The following is a 15,625-nucleotide window of genomic DNA, read 5'->3' as shown; positions in this document are numbered from 1 at the left end:
TTTGATCACACCCAGTCAACAGATCCTGGTTTGATCACACCCTCTCTATGCTATTCCTCTGTACGCAACTCCACTTTATGCCACTCCCGTCTACTCCACTCCAGTGTTCATAGCTATTTAACTGTACAGCACTACACTATATGAACGAAACTCCACTCCACGCTACTCCACTGTATGCCACTACACTGTATGCTATCCTCTGTATGCCACTACACTCTACGCCACTTCACTCTATGCTACTCCAATGTATGCCATTACACTCAACATTATTTCACTCTAGAGTAATCCACTGAATCCCACTAAACTCTGCGCTATTCCACTCTATGCAACACCCCTCTACACAATTATACTGTATGTTACTCCACTCTACCCCACTCCACTCTACCTCACTCCACTCTACTGTATGTTATTCCACTGTGCGCCATTCCTCTTTACACTATTCCACTGTATGCCACTCCACTGTACACACTAAACTCAATGTTATTTCACTCTACACTGCTCAAGTCAACTCCACTGTATGACACTAAACTCAATGCTGTTCCACTCTATGCCACACCAGTCTACGACATTACACTGTATGCCACTACACTCTACCCCACTCTGTGCTCCTCCACTCTACACTATTGCATGCTACGCTACTCCACTCTTCGCCACTCCACTCTTCACAACTCTACTCTTCATAACTCCACTTTAATGAACGCTATTGCATTGTACGCCACTCCTCTCTACACCATTCCACTGTATGCCACTCCTCTCTACACCATTCCACTGTAGGCCACTCCTCTGTACACCATTCCACTGTATGCCACTCCACTGTAAGCCACTCCATTGTATGCCACTACACGCAATCCTATTCCACTCTATACCAGTCTACGTTACGCTACTCCATTGTGTTACAGCACTCCACTCTACATCACTATCCTCTATGCTATTCAGCCCTAAGACACTCCATTCGATGCCACTACACATTACTGTCCTCCACTGTACACTATTCTACTGTACGCAAATCCAGTCTATGCCAGACCTCTCAACGGTATTCCACTATACGCCACTGTACACCATTCCACTGGATGCTTCTTCAGTGTATGCTATTTTACTCTACACCACTCTACTGTATGCCATGCCATTCAACACCACTCCACTCTATGCTATTCCACTCTACACCACCAGACTGTACCACACTCCAATCTATGCCACGGTATTTTACTCCACACCACTCCATATCGCTCCACTGTACGCTATGCCACTGTATGCCACTCCACTGAACCACACTCCACTCTACGCTGCTCTACTTCACTACACTATATGACACTCCCCTCCCCCCCCCCCCCCCCACTACAACACTAAACTTTACGGTTTGAAATACATTTTTATTACAAACAAATTTTCAAATTCAATTAGAATACTAAAGGCTAAACCTTTGTTAAAGTTAGAAAAACTTTATGCTTTCTATACAAACGAAACTTAAAAATGCACAACCATTACAAATAGCAAAGTTATAGTTGTACCTTAAATGTATAATTTATACACCACCTTTAAATTACTAGAACTGAATTTATTCTTTCTATACAATACAAACTGAAACTACACACAAATTTGAAATCCTAAAGTTATACTTCTAACTTTAACTTCTAACTTGCTCAAAACATCCTCAATTTATTATAACTCGCACACCTCCATACACAGTGTATTGAACTCTGTAGCCACACTACATTAAGTATAACTCATCACTCTACCATGCACTCTGTTCTCACAAATGATGGGATTTGCAAGGTCATGTAAATGCTATTATTTTAGATGGTATAAGTAATATGAATGGGTAAATTATAAATTAAAGGTATAAATATAACTTTAGGATTTCTATTTTTTGTATAGTTTATTCTTGGTATGCACAGAAAAAATAAATAGAGTTCTAGTAATTTAATGGTGGTGCGTAAATTTTTATTTTAGGGTATAGCTGTAACTTTTAAATTTGTAATCCCTGGAATAAATCAATAATACGCTATCACAATAAATGGCATTCTACTCACACCTACTAGTTTTAGGCAGATAAGTACTTTATGTATTGTCCAACAAAAGCATAACTAAAAATATCCATGAATGTATCTCAAACACATTGAGATATTTTAGAAATGGCAAGAAAAAAAAAACATCTCATCAGCCCTGATAAAATCAAGCATTTTTTTCATGTAAATAGGTAATTACTTAGTAAGATAAATGGTAGCACTACCCTTCATTTATGACGCTAATTATTAGTACCCAAATATTTTTCCACTTTTACACTTACATATTGTAAAGTTTTGTATTGCAAATGTGTATCAGATGCAAATAAAGTTCTCTATGCTCCCTACAAATTTTTAAGATTACAAAATACCAGGCAGTTAAAAACTAGATTTGTATGAAGCATGAGAGATAAATGGGGAACGGGAAGGAAAGCACCACCACCCTAGAGCCAGTGGCGTGGCAATAGTATGGAGAGAGGCACTCTACTGAAACTGGCACAATGAGGACCATCCTTTTGTCAACATCACACGGAGTATCACTTACGTAGCACTGTCACAACCTGCCATGTAACTGACATAATGAGGATGACCCAATCAAATATGGTGGGATGAGAAGAACATGCTATGAATCTAGCACTACAGGACTGCCCAAATAGCTGAGAGAGAGAGAGAGAGAGAGAGAGAGAGAGAGAGAGAGAGAGAGAGAGAGAGAGAGAGAGAGAGAGAGAGAGAGAGAGAGAGAGAGAGAGAGAGAGAGAGAGAGAGAGAGAGAGAGAGAGAGAGAGAGAGAGAGAGAGAGAGAGAGAGAGAGAGAGAGAGAGAGAGAGAACCAGCCTGCCTTTACTTGCACACTGAAAACTACCCTGGCTCTACTGGCACTCTCAGAATCACTTAATATCACTGACATGATAAAAACCACCATATTGTTGGACCAGTGGAGGACCTTTCCTAATTCTATTGGCACATGGACAGCAGTATTAATGGCAATAGTACTGTGAAAATCTTACAACCTTCCTCTACTGGCAGAGTGATAGCCACCCGGATGGCCTTGTAAGATGGATAATGAACCAACTGCAATGACATAGTAAACACTGCCATGGCATTAATAACAAAATGAGAATACCATTTACAATTTTGGTGGACTGAGTCTTAGGAATGCGCTGAAGGGCACCCATATCAAATAAACCACATAACCTTTTTTACATAGGCAGTTACGTTTGAGCTTTCACCTCTAGCACGAGGAGTAATTTTGGCAATAGAAGCATAAGACAAGGGAGAGACGAATACAGATAAGAAAGGTACATGAAAAATTAGAAACATTTTTTTTTTTTAAATACCACACATTTAATTACCCCACAGTGAACACCACAAGGAAATCAAACACTGGAAAGCCAATATTTCTGGCTTTTTGTTTAGGGGGTATTTGGGAATAGCTGGACAACTCACTCAGTGTGGGTTGTACCCCAGCAGTCCTAGAAAGAAAATCCCATAATGTAGCAACATCTTGGACTTCAACTATATTGAAGCTGGTAGAAGCACCCCTGGGATCCTTTGCATAGTAAACCATTACCCTCATAGAAGGGTTTTATGACTGTTGTGCTGTAAGTGTTGAAGATAAAAAGGCATAAGATACTTCAGTCTTCAGGACACTACTTACCTTGCACCTTTACTTTGTGAACAAAAAAAGCTATAAATCCTATATGTTATCATGACAGCAAATTAAAACAATAAATGCAAGCGTCAATAGTGACTAGCACTTTGTATTTAGGACAGACTAAAGCATACAAACAACTTGCATTCACTGAACAAAAAAATCTTTTAACCAGCAACTAAAATGTTACACCAGCAAGGAAAATATATTGTAAATGTATGTATGTGTCTTGTAAAGCGCACTGCTGCCCTGAGGCGTCGTGGCGCTGTAGACCGCTGGGGAACCCGTCCTGGCTATCCCTGTGAGATGGTCCCTCCTGGGTATCTCCAAGGTGAAACCAGGCATCCCCGGCGAATGTGGGGGGCCGTTGTGGAGATGAGGCAAGCTAATGCCCAGAGTTGCCGAGTGTGTTCCTGGTTAGAGTAGGTACCGAGGCGAGAATTATCGAGTCCGTTTTGACCCTGGTCCACAACCCTGCCGCGTCGGGAATTGAACCCTGGTCCCTGGCCGATTCTCTGCTCTGCCATATTAAAGAGCACATAGTGTCTGTAGTCTAACAAAGGAATATGTGATGCCTCTTATGACAGCACAAATGGGACAATGTACAAGTCTGTGAAATGCAATAGCAAAACATCAAAATACCAGAGGTCAAAGGCAGAAGGGGACTGACCTCCAGCCAACTACACTTTATTTAAACTTTTTTGAAGAAATGATTGCATGGGCATCTTGCTAAAGCTTCTCTCACCAGATCAGAAGTACATTCTGATTTCCAGATACATTAAATAAAATTAAATCACAGATCAAAACACAAGTGTCCATGTGCAAAGGGGACATTCTTTTGCTAGGTATTCCCCTTGACAATGCAATGGAGAACAGATATCAACTGTTCTCAGCAGGGCCGGACTGGGAACCAAAACCGGCCCTGGCAAAGTGCTCGGCCGGCCCCCCCGGTGCTTGGGGGTGCCGCCGAGCTCTTTGCCAGGGCCGGTTTTCAACCGATTTTGTTACAGGGCCGATTTTGTAGCTATGCTGCAAAAACGGCCCTGTAACAAAAACGGCCCCCAGGGGCTTAAAACCGGCCCCCACCCATGCGGCGCACCGGGGGATTGCCCGGAGTCCGCTACGGCCAGTCCTGGCCTGGTTCTCAGCTTAACATTTGAAAAAGTAACCACCTGCTCTCTTTCTCCTGGCTCCATGCCCATGGGTGTCTGACACCATAAGTGATCTATTTCGCACCAGCCCTCTTGTGTGTGCCTTCCTTTCATGCAGTGAGGAATAGGATTTAGTATATTGTAGTGTAGCATTTATGTAGAGCTTCATACCCGAGACTTTGTCGCAAAGTAATCCTGTGGTGACTCCTTGTTTGTTCATTTACTGGATTTAATAGTTAATACAGATAATCAAATATTAAGTTAAAGAGGAACTGTGTTTGCTTTAGCTATGTAGGTGCAGCACGGCTTTATTAAGGGTGAGAGAAACAGTTTGTTTATTGTGGTCATTATGATTATATCGATGTCTTGCACGTAACCGTTTGAATAACTTACCCAACAAGGGTAGAATGTTCTAAATTAAAAAAGTGATAAATATGATGGCAAACATTAGAATGTTGGAGCTCTGGGCTTATACCAGCCATTATAAGCCTGAAGCTACTCCACTGTCTTCAATGGAGATCTCAGCAATCCAATGTTCTCATAAAGCCTTAGAGCCCACCATAGCAGACTCTATTGGCCCCTAAAAGGCCGGCTCTAGCATTGAAGGCCTGAGCCAAAGGCAAGGGCCGTTAACAAGGAAGCAGGCCTTTAACGGCCGATAGAGACCGCTGCGGAGGGCTCTAAGGCTATTAAAACATTCCACCCCTAGAGGACAGAATATTCTAATTTGTAAAATAAAGGCCTCACGGAGCCCGAGGGTGCAAACCCCCTCGGGCTCCAGCCATGTTGATGCTCCGGGCTTTTACCAGCCTCTATTGTCTTCAATCGAGCACTCAACATTCCAATGTGCTAATACATGGTAGAGGAAAGAAATATACCACAGGGGACGAAAGTAGCACTAGGGACATTTTTTTACTGTAATGCATTCATTGTTTGAAAATGCAACCAAGAGGCATGGAGGCTTTCGGCAGTTAAAAATGAATAATAAGGCAACATTCACAACATTCACACTCCCGTCTATCCAGCAATCCAGTGGCTGACCTGTCTCGGGGGAGCTATCTTCAAAGTGATGTTCTTCAGGCTTTCAAGCAGAACATGGCTTGTCAAAGGAAAGAAATGACATCTTATTATTACCTGTTAGCCTTACAATACATAGTTTTAGGTGAGATGAACAAGTGGGGGGGCGGGTTCTAAATGGGATGCAGCCTATGTAATGAAGGGTGCAATTCAAACATGTACATATACATATATATATATATATATATATATACACACACACACAAAACAACTGACTTACACCTAAATCCAACTAGGACTATTTACTTTTTGATGGCTGTGAACTGTTTAAGATACATTATTAACAACGATTTTGTTGTAAATAGTATTGAAAATGTGTCAATTTTGAAATTGAGACGGCAAATTAAAATTTAGTGAGAGCTGTGGAAGACGTAATGGTCTAAGTCGCTCCCATTATGTTAGTTCTGTTAGACATGTACAACATTTTTCTCTCTACATCTCATTCATATGCGTATCTTACACCTCCTCTCTTTCCTCCTCAGACCTAAACACTAGGGGTGGGCAGTGATCTCCACTCCGCAGGTGGAAATTACAGAGTTTTGCTCACTCTGCTTGGAACGCGGAGTTCAGCAAAAACTCCGACATCCACTGCGTAGCAGAGTTGACTGCTCAACCCTCTCTCTCCAGTACTTTACTAAAACATTAAGCAGCTTCGCTTCCAGTGATAACAGAGATACAGAGATGTAGCTGGTTGCTGTCAGCAGTTGCTTTTTTTTCAGATTTTTGTATTTGTCTTGTCTCTGAAAGTGAGTGCATGAATCCGGTGTTGTTCACTGTCTAGCCCCTGCAGCAGGTGAGGAAGTTGCACTGATGCAGTAAGAGCATGTGTGTGTGTGTAACATAACTTTACTAAAGGCGGCCTCTACTGTAGAACTCACTCAGTGTGCCCATGATTCATTGGTTCACTTGGATATAGACTAGAGAGTGCCATATTGCTCGCTCTGCACAACCGAGGTACTCCAGAACACAACCCCAGCACCGGCAGGCAGCAGAAGGGGGATGAGAAGAGGGGTCGTATGAGGAGGAAGACCATATAAGTGTTGTCTCCGGTGACTGAACTGCTCCACCCCTGCACGCACTATTGCTTTGGCGCCCAGGCCTAATCCGAACCACAGGCAGCCGGTAAGTGCAGAAGGAAATTGCATAAATCATATAGCACTTACTACCCCTGAGTTTAAACATAGAGCTGCAGTCCCGCTGAGAAGCACTTCGATCGGAATAGCAGGACAGGTGAGTAGTGTTTGCACTACCACTTTAAACATACAGCAGCAGCCCACTGACAAGTGCTGCTGAGACTGCCTAGTGCCCAGAAGTATTATATAGCATTAGCAACGATGACTTCTGAGAAAGTACAGCAGCAGTCCTTCAGAGCAGTGCCTGTGCTGTCCTGTGTGTTTTGCGACCCTCACATTTATTGAGTCCTGCAGTCATGCCGAGCGCTGCGGCTATCAGACTTGCCCTTGAAATGCATAGAAGTGGTGGCAGGAGGACACCTCAACTTTGAACTAGCACAGTGGATGTACTTGGCAGCGAGCAACGTTTATTATTGCACTGTTTGTCTTGTTGACATGTAGATGGAACGTTTAGCTAACCACGTGTAATTCTGTTCCCAATATCACTCCCTTCCCCACAACTTCATAACATTTTTGTCTGTCTTGAGCTAAATCTTGGCAGAGAAACACTCACAGCAACTACCAAATAAGTGTACAGTGCATGCTCCACCTGCTTGCTGAACTCTGCCCAATCTCGCTGAGTTTTTCAGTAACTCCACAAGCTGAGCCCAGGCCTCCTAAACACACAATGCACCCACTTGCTTGTAATCACAGCATTTTCTTTCGCCTTGACAATATTTTGACTCTATAAAAGCTCCCTAGAGAAAAACAGCGAGGCCTTCTGGAGAGTGGTAAAATCTCCATTCCTGGTTGATGACACAAACCTCCCAAAAATAGAAGTAGCAATCGAGGAATTAGCTTGGGTGGCCCACTTCTCGAAAATATTTCAGAAAGGCCCAGCACAAATGGGGACTGAGGTATCTCACACTAGCAGCCCCCCTTCGGTCTCATATCCTATCCCGTTAGAATTCGATATTCCGGAAGTGCTTCGTGCATTAAAAGCGAGTAAGAACGGGAAGGCTCCGGGACCTGATGGGGTGCCTACAGACCTATTTAAGTATAATACAGATCTCTGGGCCCCAATATTGACCAGGGTGTCCATGGCTGTAACAGAGAAGGGCCTGCTGGAATCCTGGACTAGATCCATCATGGTGCCTATATTTAAAAAAGGAGATCGGCAAGAGGTATCCTGCTATCGCCCAATCTTACTGCTGGATTCGCTGGGCAAGGTTGTGGGTAGAGTGGTGCTCGTGCGTCTCCAGCGGTGGGCGGAGGATGGTGGGGTCCTCTCCGATCTCCAATTCAGATTCCGGGAGGGCTTTGGCACAATAGAACAGGCCCTGAATCTATCAATGATGGTGAGCAAATACGTATACGCAAAACGGGGCAAGCTATACATGGTCTATGTAGACCTGTCCGCTGCCTTTGATTGCGTTTCCCATGTTAAGCTCTGGTCATTTTTGTCACAATTAGGAGTTGACGCCCCCCTCGTAGATTTTTTGAGGGAGCTATATTCCATGGCATCCGCGAGGGTACGATTCGGTGTAAAAGGCGAATTGTCTGCGTCGTTTGGAGTAGAGCGTGGGGTTCGCCAAGGTTATGTCCTGGCCCCCTTTCTCTTCTCACTGTATACAAATGGTCTGGAGGTGGAGATTTTGAGGGGGGGCCAGGATCTTCCGCAGGTAAAAAAACGTTCAATCCCTGCTCTGCTCTACGCGGACGATGCCGTGATACTGGCTCGTATCCCACGCGAACGACAGAAGGCTTTGGATAGGTATGCAGACTTTATGGGGAGCCTTGATTTACATATAAACATAAAAAAGACATATGTAATGGCAGCAGGTACAGGGAAAAAGCGGGTCAAAGATATTTTTCTCAGTAAACAAAAACTTGAAGTTACGGCCCATTATCCCTATTTAGGCATCATGATAGACGACAAGTTGAATTGGAAAGCCGCAGTTGAGGCACAAAAACATTCTTTCATGAGAGCTATTGCTGCACTTATAAGTTTCTCCCAAAGGCTGGGTAAAAGATCCCCGGTAGAACTGTTAAAAATCTATAGTGCTAAATGCCAGGCAATAGCCCTGTATGGGGCGGGAGTATGGGGGCACGCTGACACAAGTGCCCTGCAGGTGGCAGAAAATACGTTTTTAAGGTTCCTTTTAGTGGCACCCAAACGCATTTCCACATTAGCATGTGACATGGAACTGGGGATCCCGTATTTAGGGGACTTGGTAAAAATTCAACCACTTCTTCTTTGGCGACGAATATGGATCTCTGAAAAGAACCTATTAACTAAACAAATCTTGACAGACTGTATGTTACTAGATTACTCAGTGAAAATTATTTGGCTCCTCTATGTGCGAAACTTTCTAACTGACTTAGGGTTAGAGTCTTACTATACATTACCTGAGACAATCTGTGAGATCTCAAGGAAGGATCTGAAAGCAAGGGCATTGAGCCATTTAGAAATTTAAAGGCTCACGAATGAAGCAATGAAAGCTTCTGCCCAACACGTAATCGCGGTCCAGACCACCTTGCTAATTCAGCCTTACCTGACACTTGATCCCAAAGTTTTTGAGAGACTTCTTTTGACGAGATTCAGGTTGAATCTTTTCCATCGATTAGTCGCTTTTCCTGTAAGAAACAGTTGGGACCCAATCCTTTCGCCATGCCCCTGCGATGAAATATCAGAACAGACGACTATACACACTGTCCTGTTCTGTAAGTTCTATCATGGTCATCGCAAACTCTGGTTATTACCTCTGTTGAAATTCTGGGGCTTTAGGCGTTGTCGCCCGGCTATGTTACGACTCCAGTTTCTAGATTCTGAATGTATCTGCTATCATGTCGTCAATTTCTTAAAATGCATTTTTAGACATAGAACACAATTGTGAAAAGTCTTTTATTCGTGAACTGGATGACTTTCTTTTCTTTTACGTATAGATAGTGACGACAAATGCTAGTATGGAACTGGTTTTTTTTGTGAGAATATGTTTTTAACTGATATATTGCTTTTATGGTTTTTTTATTTTGTGAAACCGAATAAAGAAATAAAGTAAGTAACATTTGTGTTTGTCGCGAGCTAAATCTTGGCAGAGAAACACTCACAGCAACTACCAAATAATTGTACAGTGCATGCTCCACCTGCTTGCTGAACTCTGCCCAATCTCGCTGAGTTTTTCAGTAACTCCACAAGCTGAGCCCAGGCCTCCTAAACACACTTGCTTGTAATCACAGCATTTTCTTTCGCCTTGACAATATTTTGACAACTGAGTGCAATCTTCACAGACATTTGCACAGAATCACAATTGCAAATCAAATACATGACCACTGAGCACTAAGCACAGAAGCCAAGGCTTTCATGACCAAGAACTCTGAACACACTGACAGGCTCTGTGAGAAACTCACACTGCCTTCAGCCACAACTCCAGAGCTCTAAATCCTGGCCCGTTATAAACCCTTAGAGGCGAGACTGTTCAAAGTATGCACTTTACACAAGTAATATGCTACACGAAAAAATACAGAAACACAACATCTTGGAGACAGCTCCATTCCCTAAGAATGTTAAACTTGTGAATTATAAAGAGGAAATAAATATATAACCTTGATAACTATAGCGCTTTTTTTTACATTTATTGTTCAGAAATCTATCATGGTTATTGCTTAATGTTAAGGAATGACTGACTTTAGGGCCCGTTAGGGACCCGTTTCAATGTCTGTTTTTAATTACTACTGGGTCTGGGCTCAAGAGGACAGGGCTCACTTAAAACCCTGGTACAATGTATTATTTGATCATCACTCTGACATCAGCAGCATCCTGTACTATTTGAACAACATTTAGCTAAATGGTAAAATGCATATAGCAGCACTTCTGCTAGTGTTTTATAACACATAGAATGTGATTAGCATGGGAACATTAATGTGCATTATGCGCCCCGGTATACTATTTAAAACGACCATAGGGTGCACAGATATACGATTTATAAATATGTGCTCCCCAATCCCACCATTATAATGTTGGGATTGGGGAGAACGTTTCAGGCTTTACTTTAGGGATGTGGCACAAAAAATAGTTTGCTGTGCCTTCAGTGGTTCTTTTGTGCGGATTTACAATGGGGCCATGCATTGCTTTTTTGCTGTTGGTAAATGATGTGCCTGTGCAATAATGAGGCAGATCCTTACGTGTCGGGCTGTTTGCTAAGCCCCCTTCCAGAAGTATGTGCAGAATACACAGCTTTGTGGAAAACATATTTAAAAATTCTGGTTATAACCCCCCCCCCCCCCCCAATTGGCTTAATTTCTTAAAAATAAACTTTTCATGGTAGTGAAACCTCACCAGTTTGTGTCTCACACCACACAAAGTTATGTTCTGTAAACGCATTGACCTTTGGTCAAAACTTTACGTTTTTAGACCTGTGGACCTGCAGCTCGGTGACTTCACAAAAAATACAACTAAAGAGATTTTGGCAAGAACACGAGAGAGACTTCCATCCCATATCACAAACTGTCACGGAATTTAAAAGCATGTTTTAATGGGAGAGTTAGCAGAAAACAAGCGTGTAATTGCTTTGTAAGAGCAACAGTCAAAAGGTGCAGGAAATCCACGAAATTAGAAATACCGGCAGAACTAAGTTGCTAAAACAACTTGCAACATGTTTCAAGTGCGACCAATTTGTATACACTGTTACAAAGGCTTTTAGAAAGCGGAACACCAGCTGACAGTGACATCTCTTTACAGAGGCACCACATCCTTGCTAAAAGACTACACCTCCCAGAGGGGCGGTGACGCTTCCTCAGTTGACCTTTCTCTATGACGTAAGGCCAGGCGGAGACTACACAACCTTGCCTGGGGTTCGCTGTGAAAGAGGAGCGCAGTGACCTCGGGTTGCGAGTTAGTGTGCATACGTAAAGGATGAAGTGGGATGCGTGTGGTTACCTTGATCCTCCCCCTCCAGGTAGCGGACGTGCAGCTCTTCGTCACCTTTCGCTTCCGAGCTGTAGAAGCGCTTGCCAAGCAAAGACGTTGCCATTGTGCTGGATGTCCAGCGACAGTCTGCGGAGGGGGGAGGAAAGGAGCGAGCCTGCGTGCCCCCGGGTGGCAGACATCGTATTATAGGCGCCCCAGCTGTGAACCTCACAGCATTGCAGTGCAATGCCTGCAGGAGCCGAGCCAAAGCAGCCATGTTGGGTGATGCAGAAAAGGCGCTGCAGTTCTGAATTGCTGGTGAGCGAACGCCACGTGACTTTCACGTGACGTCAGTGCTCACCCTAGAGGGCGATAGAAGAGACTCCTTCCTAGCAATGTGTACGGGACCTGTGCCGTAGAAAAACGGTGCATTTGAGGCCAGCAATCCTTTTGCAACCTTAGCTGCATTTAAATCTGTCTCGACCTGTTATCCTCGATTTAAACATACATTATCACATGCGGAGACCTCAAAGTTTAGTAGTGTCGGACCTTTTGAACTTACATTTTATACCATATTTACTTTTATTTAATGCATTTTTATAAAGCGCTGACTTTACCCGAAGGTGTCAGAGCGCTGTACAATAGAACCAGTTACGTTACATGAGAGAAATGTTACAAAATAGAACGGTACAAAAATAGCAGGTCACAGTATCAAACACAGCAGGCAAGGGGAGGTAGGGAAAAACCTAGAAGGCAAGAACACAATATCAAACACAGCAATTTACAATGACTAACGAACTTCCTGGTGGGGTCTGAGAATGAAGGAATTTGTTCTGAAAGTGTCTTTGGAATAGAAGAGATTTGAGGTCAGCTTTGAAGATCCGGATGGAGGTGGTGGCACGGAGCAATGGAGGAAGAGAGTCCCAGATTCTCACCGCATTACCTGAGAACGATTGAGCCATCATTTTTCCCTTTTGAAGGAGGGGGGCTCAAGCAGAAGCTTTTCCGCATTCCGAGAAGGTCTCAAGCCTTCAGAAAATTTCAGTTTGTTCGCCAGATAGCATGGGGAGGAAGTGTGCAAGGCTTTGTGGGTGATGTAGGCCATTTTGTAAGTAGCTCTTGCCTCGATGGGAAGCCATTGGAGAGAAAACAGGATAGGAGCCGCTGAATGGAGGACGGATTTGAGGGGGGAGAGGTGAGATTTGGGTAGGCCAGTCAGAAGAGAGTTACAATAATCCAGTCTAGAGAGAACTAGCGATTGGACCAAGATTTTTAGGTCTTTCTCCGGGAAGAACCGACGAATCCCCCACAGAAGGCACAGCTGATAATGTGCGTTCTTAGCAATGGAGATGATGTGTGAGATTAGGTTGAGTCTTTTGTCAAGTATGACACCTAGGGATTTAGCGCATTCGACAATGATGGGTTTACTGTTGAGTAAATTCAGCTGGTCCATCCAGGATTGAACAGGAGGCGGGGAGAGAGAGGTAGATAGGAGGAGGAATTCAGTTTTGGAGGGATTGAGAATGAGTTGATGATCTAACATCCAGTTGTGAATAGAGTCGGGAGTAGAGTTGAGTAGTGAGAGATCTTGTGAGGAAGACACCTTGAGGTAGATTTGGGTGTCATCCGCATAGAGATGGTAAATGATTCCAGATTTTCTTAGGAGGTTCCCTAATGGTTCCAGATAGAGATTAAACAGAGTGGGTGCAAGGATAGAACCTTGAGGGGCACCTTGACCAACCACCAGTGGAGATGAGAGACTGTTCGCAATCTTGATCATTTGGGATCTGTCCGAGAGGAATGAGGCAAACCATTTAAGCACTGTGCCTTCTACGCCCATTCTCTGTTGAAGAGTGGTAAGGAGGATGTTGTGATTAACAGTGTCAAAGGCTGCAGAGAGGTCAAGAAGAATCAGAAGGCACGATTCCCCAGAATCGAGTATAAGCAGCGCATCATCGATCACTTGCAGCAGGGCTGTTTCAGTGCTGCAATTTTGAATAAAGCCAGACTGGAACACGTCAAGGAGATTTTTGTCCATAATGTGTTGGGAAAGTTGTTTTGCAATACATTTTTCTGTGATTTTCGATAGAAAAGGGAGATTGGTGATGGGGCGAAAGTTGTTGAGTTCGTTCACATCTGCTGAGGTTTTTTTTGGAAGAGGGGTAACCTGTCCTGTTTTGAGGACAGCTGGGAGGAATCCTTGACTGAGGAAGAGATTAACTACACAACACACAAGATGATGGACGGAATGTTGCACATTGGCAAAACATTCACCCCAGTCACAGATCTGGGTTTAAACCATCGTTATTTTGCTCACCACACCACCCCAGTTCAGACATGGCCATATGCAAATCAGTCTTAACCCTTTAACTCATGGGAACAGTCAAGCCCGAACTGCCAAGCCATGTCTTCCCTGGACTGGAATCAAGTATCCTAGGTCCAGTGGCGCAGTGAGCACGGGACCCACGTCTGGGCATACCGTTCCCACATAGAGCAAACAGCAAAACACACAAGATGATGGACGGAATGTTGCACATTGGCAAAACATTCACCCCAGTCACAGATCTGGGTTTAATCCATTGTTATTTTGCTCACCACGCCACCCCAGTTCAGACATGGCCATATGCAAAACATGTCCCTTGCTCACTTTGCCACTGGATTCAAGATTTGCATATGGCCATGTCTGAACTGGGGTGGTGGAGTGAGCTAAAGAATGATGAAGGATTAAACCTAGATCAGTTGACTGGGAGTGAGTGTTTGATTTGCTCAAACGCTCCGTCCATCATCCCCTTTGGTATCGCTTTGTCCGCCCTAAGTTGGCAGGGTATGCCCAGACGTGGGTCCCTTGCTCACTTTGCCACTGGATTCAAGCTAGCCTGGCTGAAGAGGGCTGTTAGCCCGAACCGGTCCCAGGATGCTTATTTCTGGTCCAGGGAAAACATGGCTTGGCAGTTCGGGCTGGACTGTTCCCATGTGGCACAGGGTCAAGACTGAATTGCAAATAGCTGTGTCTGAACTGGGGTGGCAAAGTGAGCTAAAGAATGATGATGGATTCAACCCAGATCTGTTACTGGGGGTGAGTGTTTGAAATGTTTCAGCACTCCGTCCATCATCTCCTTGTGTTTGCTGACAAAAACAAACACATACATACAGTAAGTTACACAGAATAAATATAATACCATAATAACACAACATTTCTGCTCCAAAATCCGGGAAATGGCCTTTACAACGTGCGTGAGCCATCCAAGCTGTTTCCATGGAAGCAGAACAATGCTTGCCTGAACCATGCATATGCCTTAACCATGCATATGTGTGGTTAAGGCAGTGAGCAGTCTAGTCGTGCAGATGGGTGGGGAGAGGAGCAGGAAGGAATGGGAGAGGAAGCTCCAGGATGGGGCCTGGTAAGTGGTGTAGTGGATAGGTTTTGGGGCTGGGTGCCGAGTTTTAGGGCTCAGGGTGGGGGGAAGGGGCAGTTTTCATTCAGGGGTGGGGGTCAGTTTTAGGTCTCAGGGTGGGGGGCTGGGTTCGGGGTAGTTTTTAGGGCTGGATGCTCAGTTTTAAGGCTCAATGCCGGGGTCTGGGGTTGGGTAGTATTTTTGGCTGGGGGCCAAATTTTAGGTCTAAGGGCAGGGGGGGCAGTTTTCAGGGCTTTCCGGGTATTTTATTGGGCTGTGATTGGGTGTTAGGTCTCAGGGTGGGAGGTTTGGGTAGTTTTAGGGCTG

At 44.1% G+C, this 15,625-nt stretch overlaps 1 protein-coding gene across 1 annotated transcript in view; it reads right to left on the bottom strand.

Annotated features, from left to right (window-relative positions):
- AUH (AU RNA binding methylglutaconyl-CoA hydratase) overlaps window positions 1-12,244 on the bottom strand; it is a 536,927-nt gene extending 524,683 nt beyond the window's left edge. Inside the window, exon 1 of the mRNA XM_085632723.1 lies at window positions 11,934-12,244. Coding sequence (XP_085488849.1) covers window positions 11,934-12,180 — 247 coding nt within the window. The 5' untranslated portion in view covers window positions 12,181-12,244. The remainder of the gene's footprint in view (window positions 1-11,933) is intronic.
- Between the last annotated feature and the right edge of the window lie 3,381 nt (window positions 12,245-15,625).

Source organism: Triturus cristatus, chromosome 2_1 (genome assembly GCF_964204655.1).
Source record: "Triturus cristatus chromosome 2_1, aTriCri1.1, whole genome shotgun sequence".
NCBI classification, from domain to species: domain Eukaryota; kingdom Metazoa; phylum Chordata; class Amphibia; order Caudata; family Salamandridae; genus Triturus; species Triturus cristatus.
The sequence above is the reverse complement of the archived record's forward strand: the minus strand, read 5'-3'. Positions and strand labels throughout refer to the sequence as shown.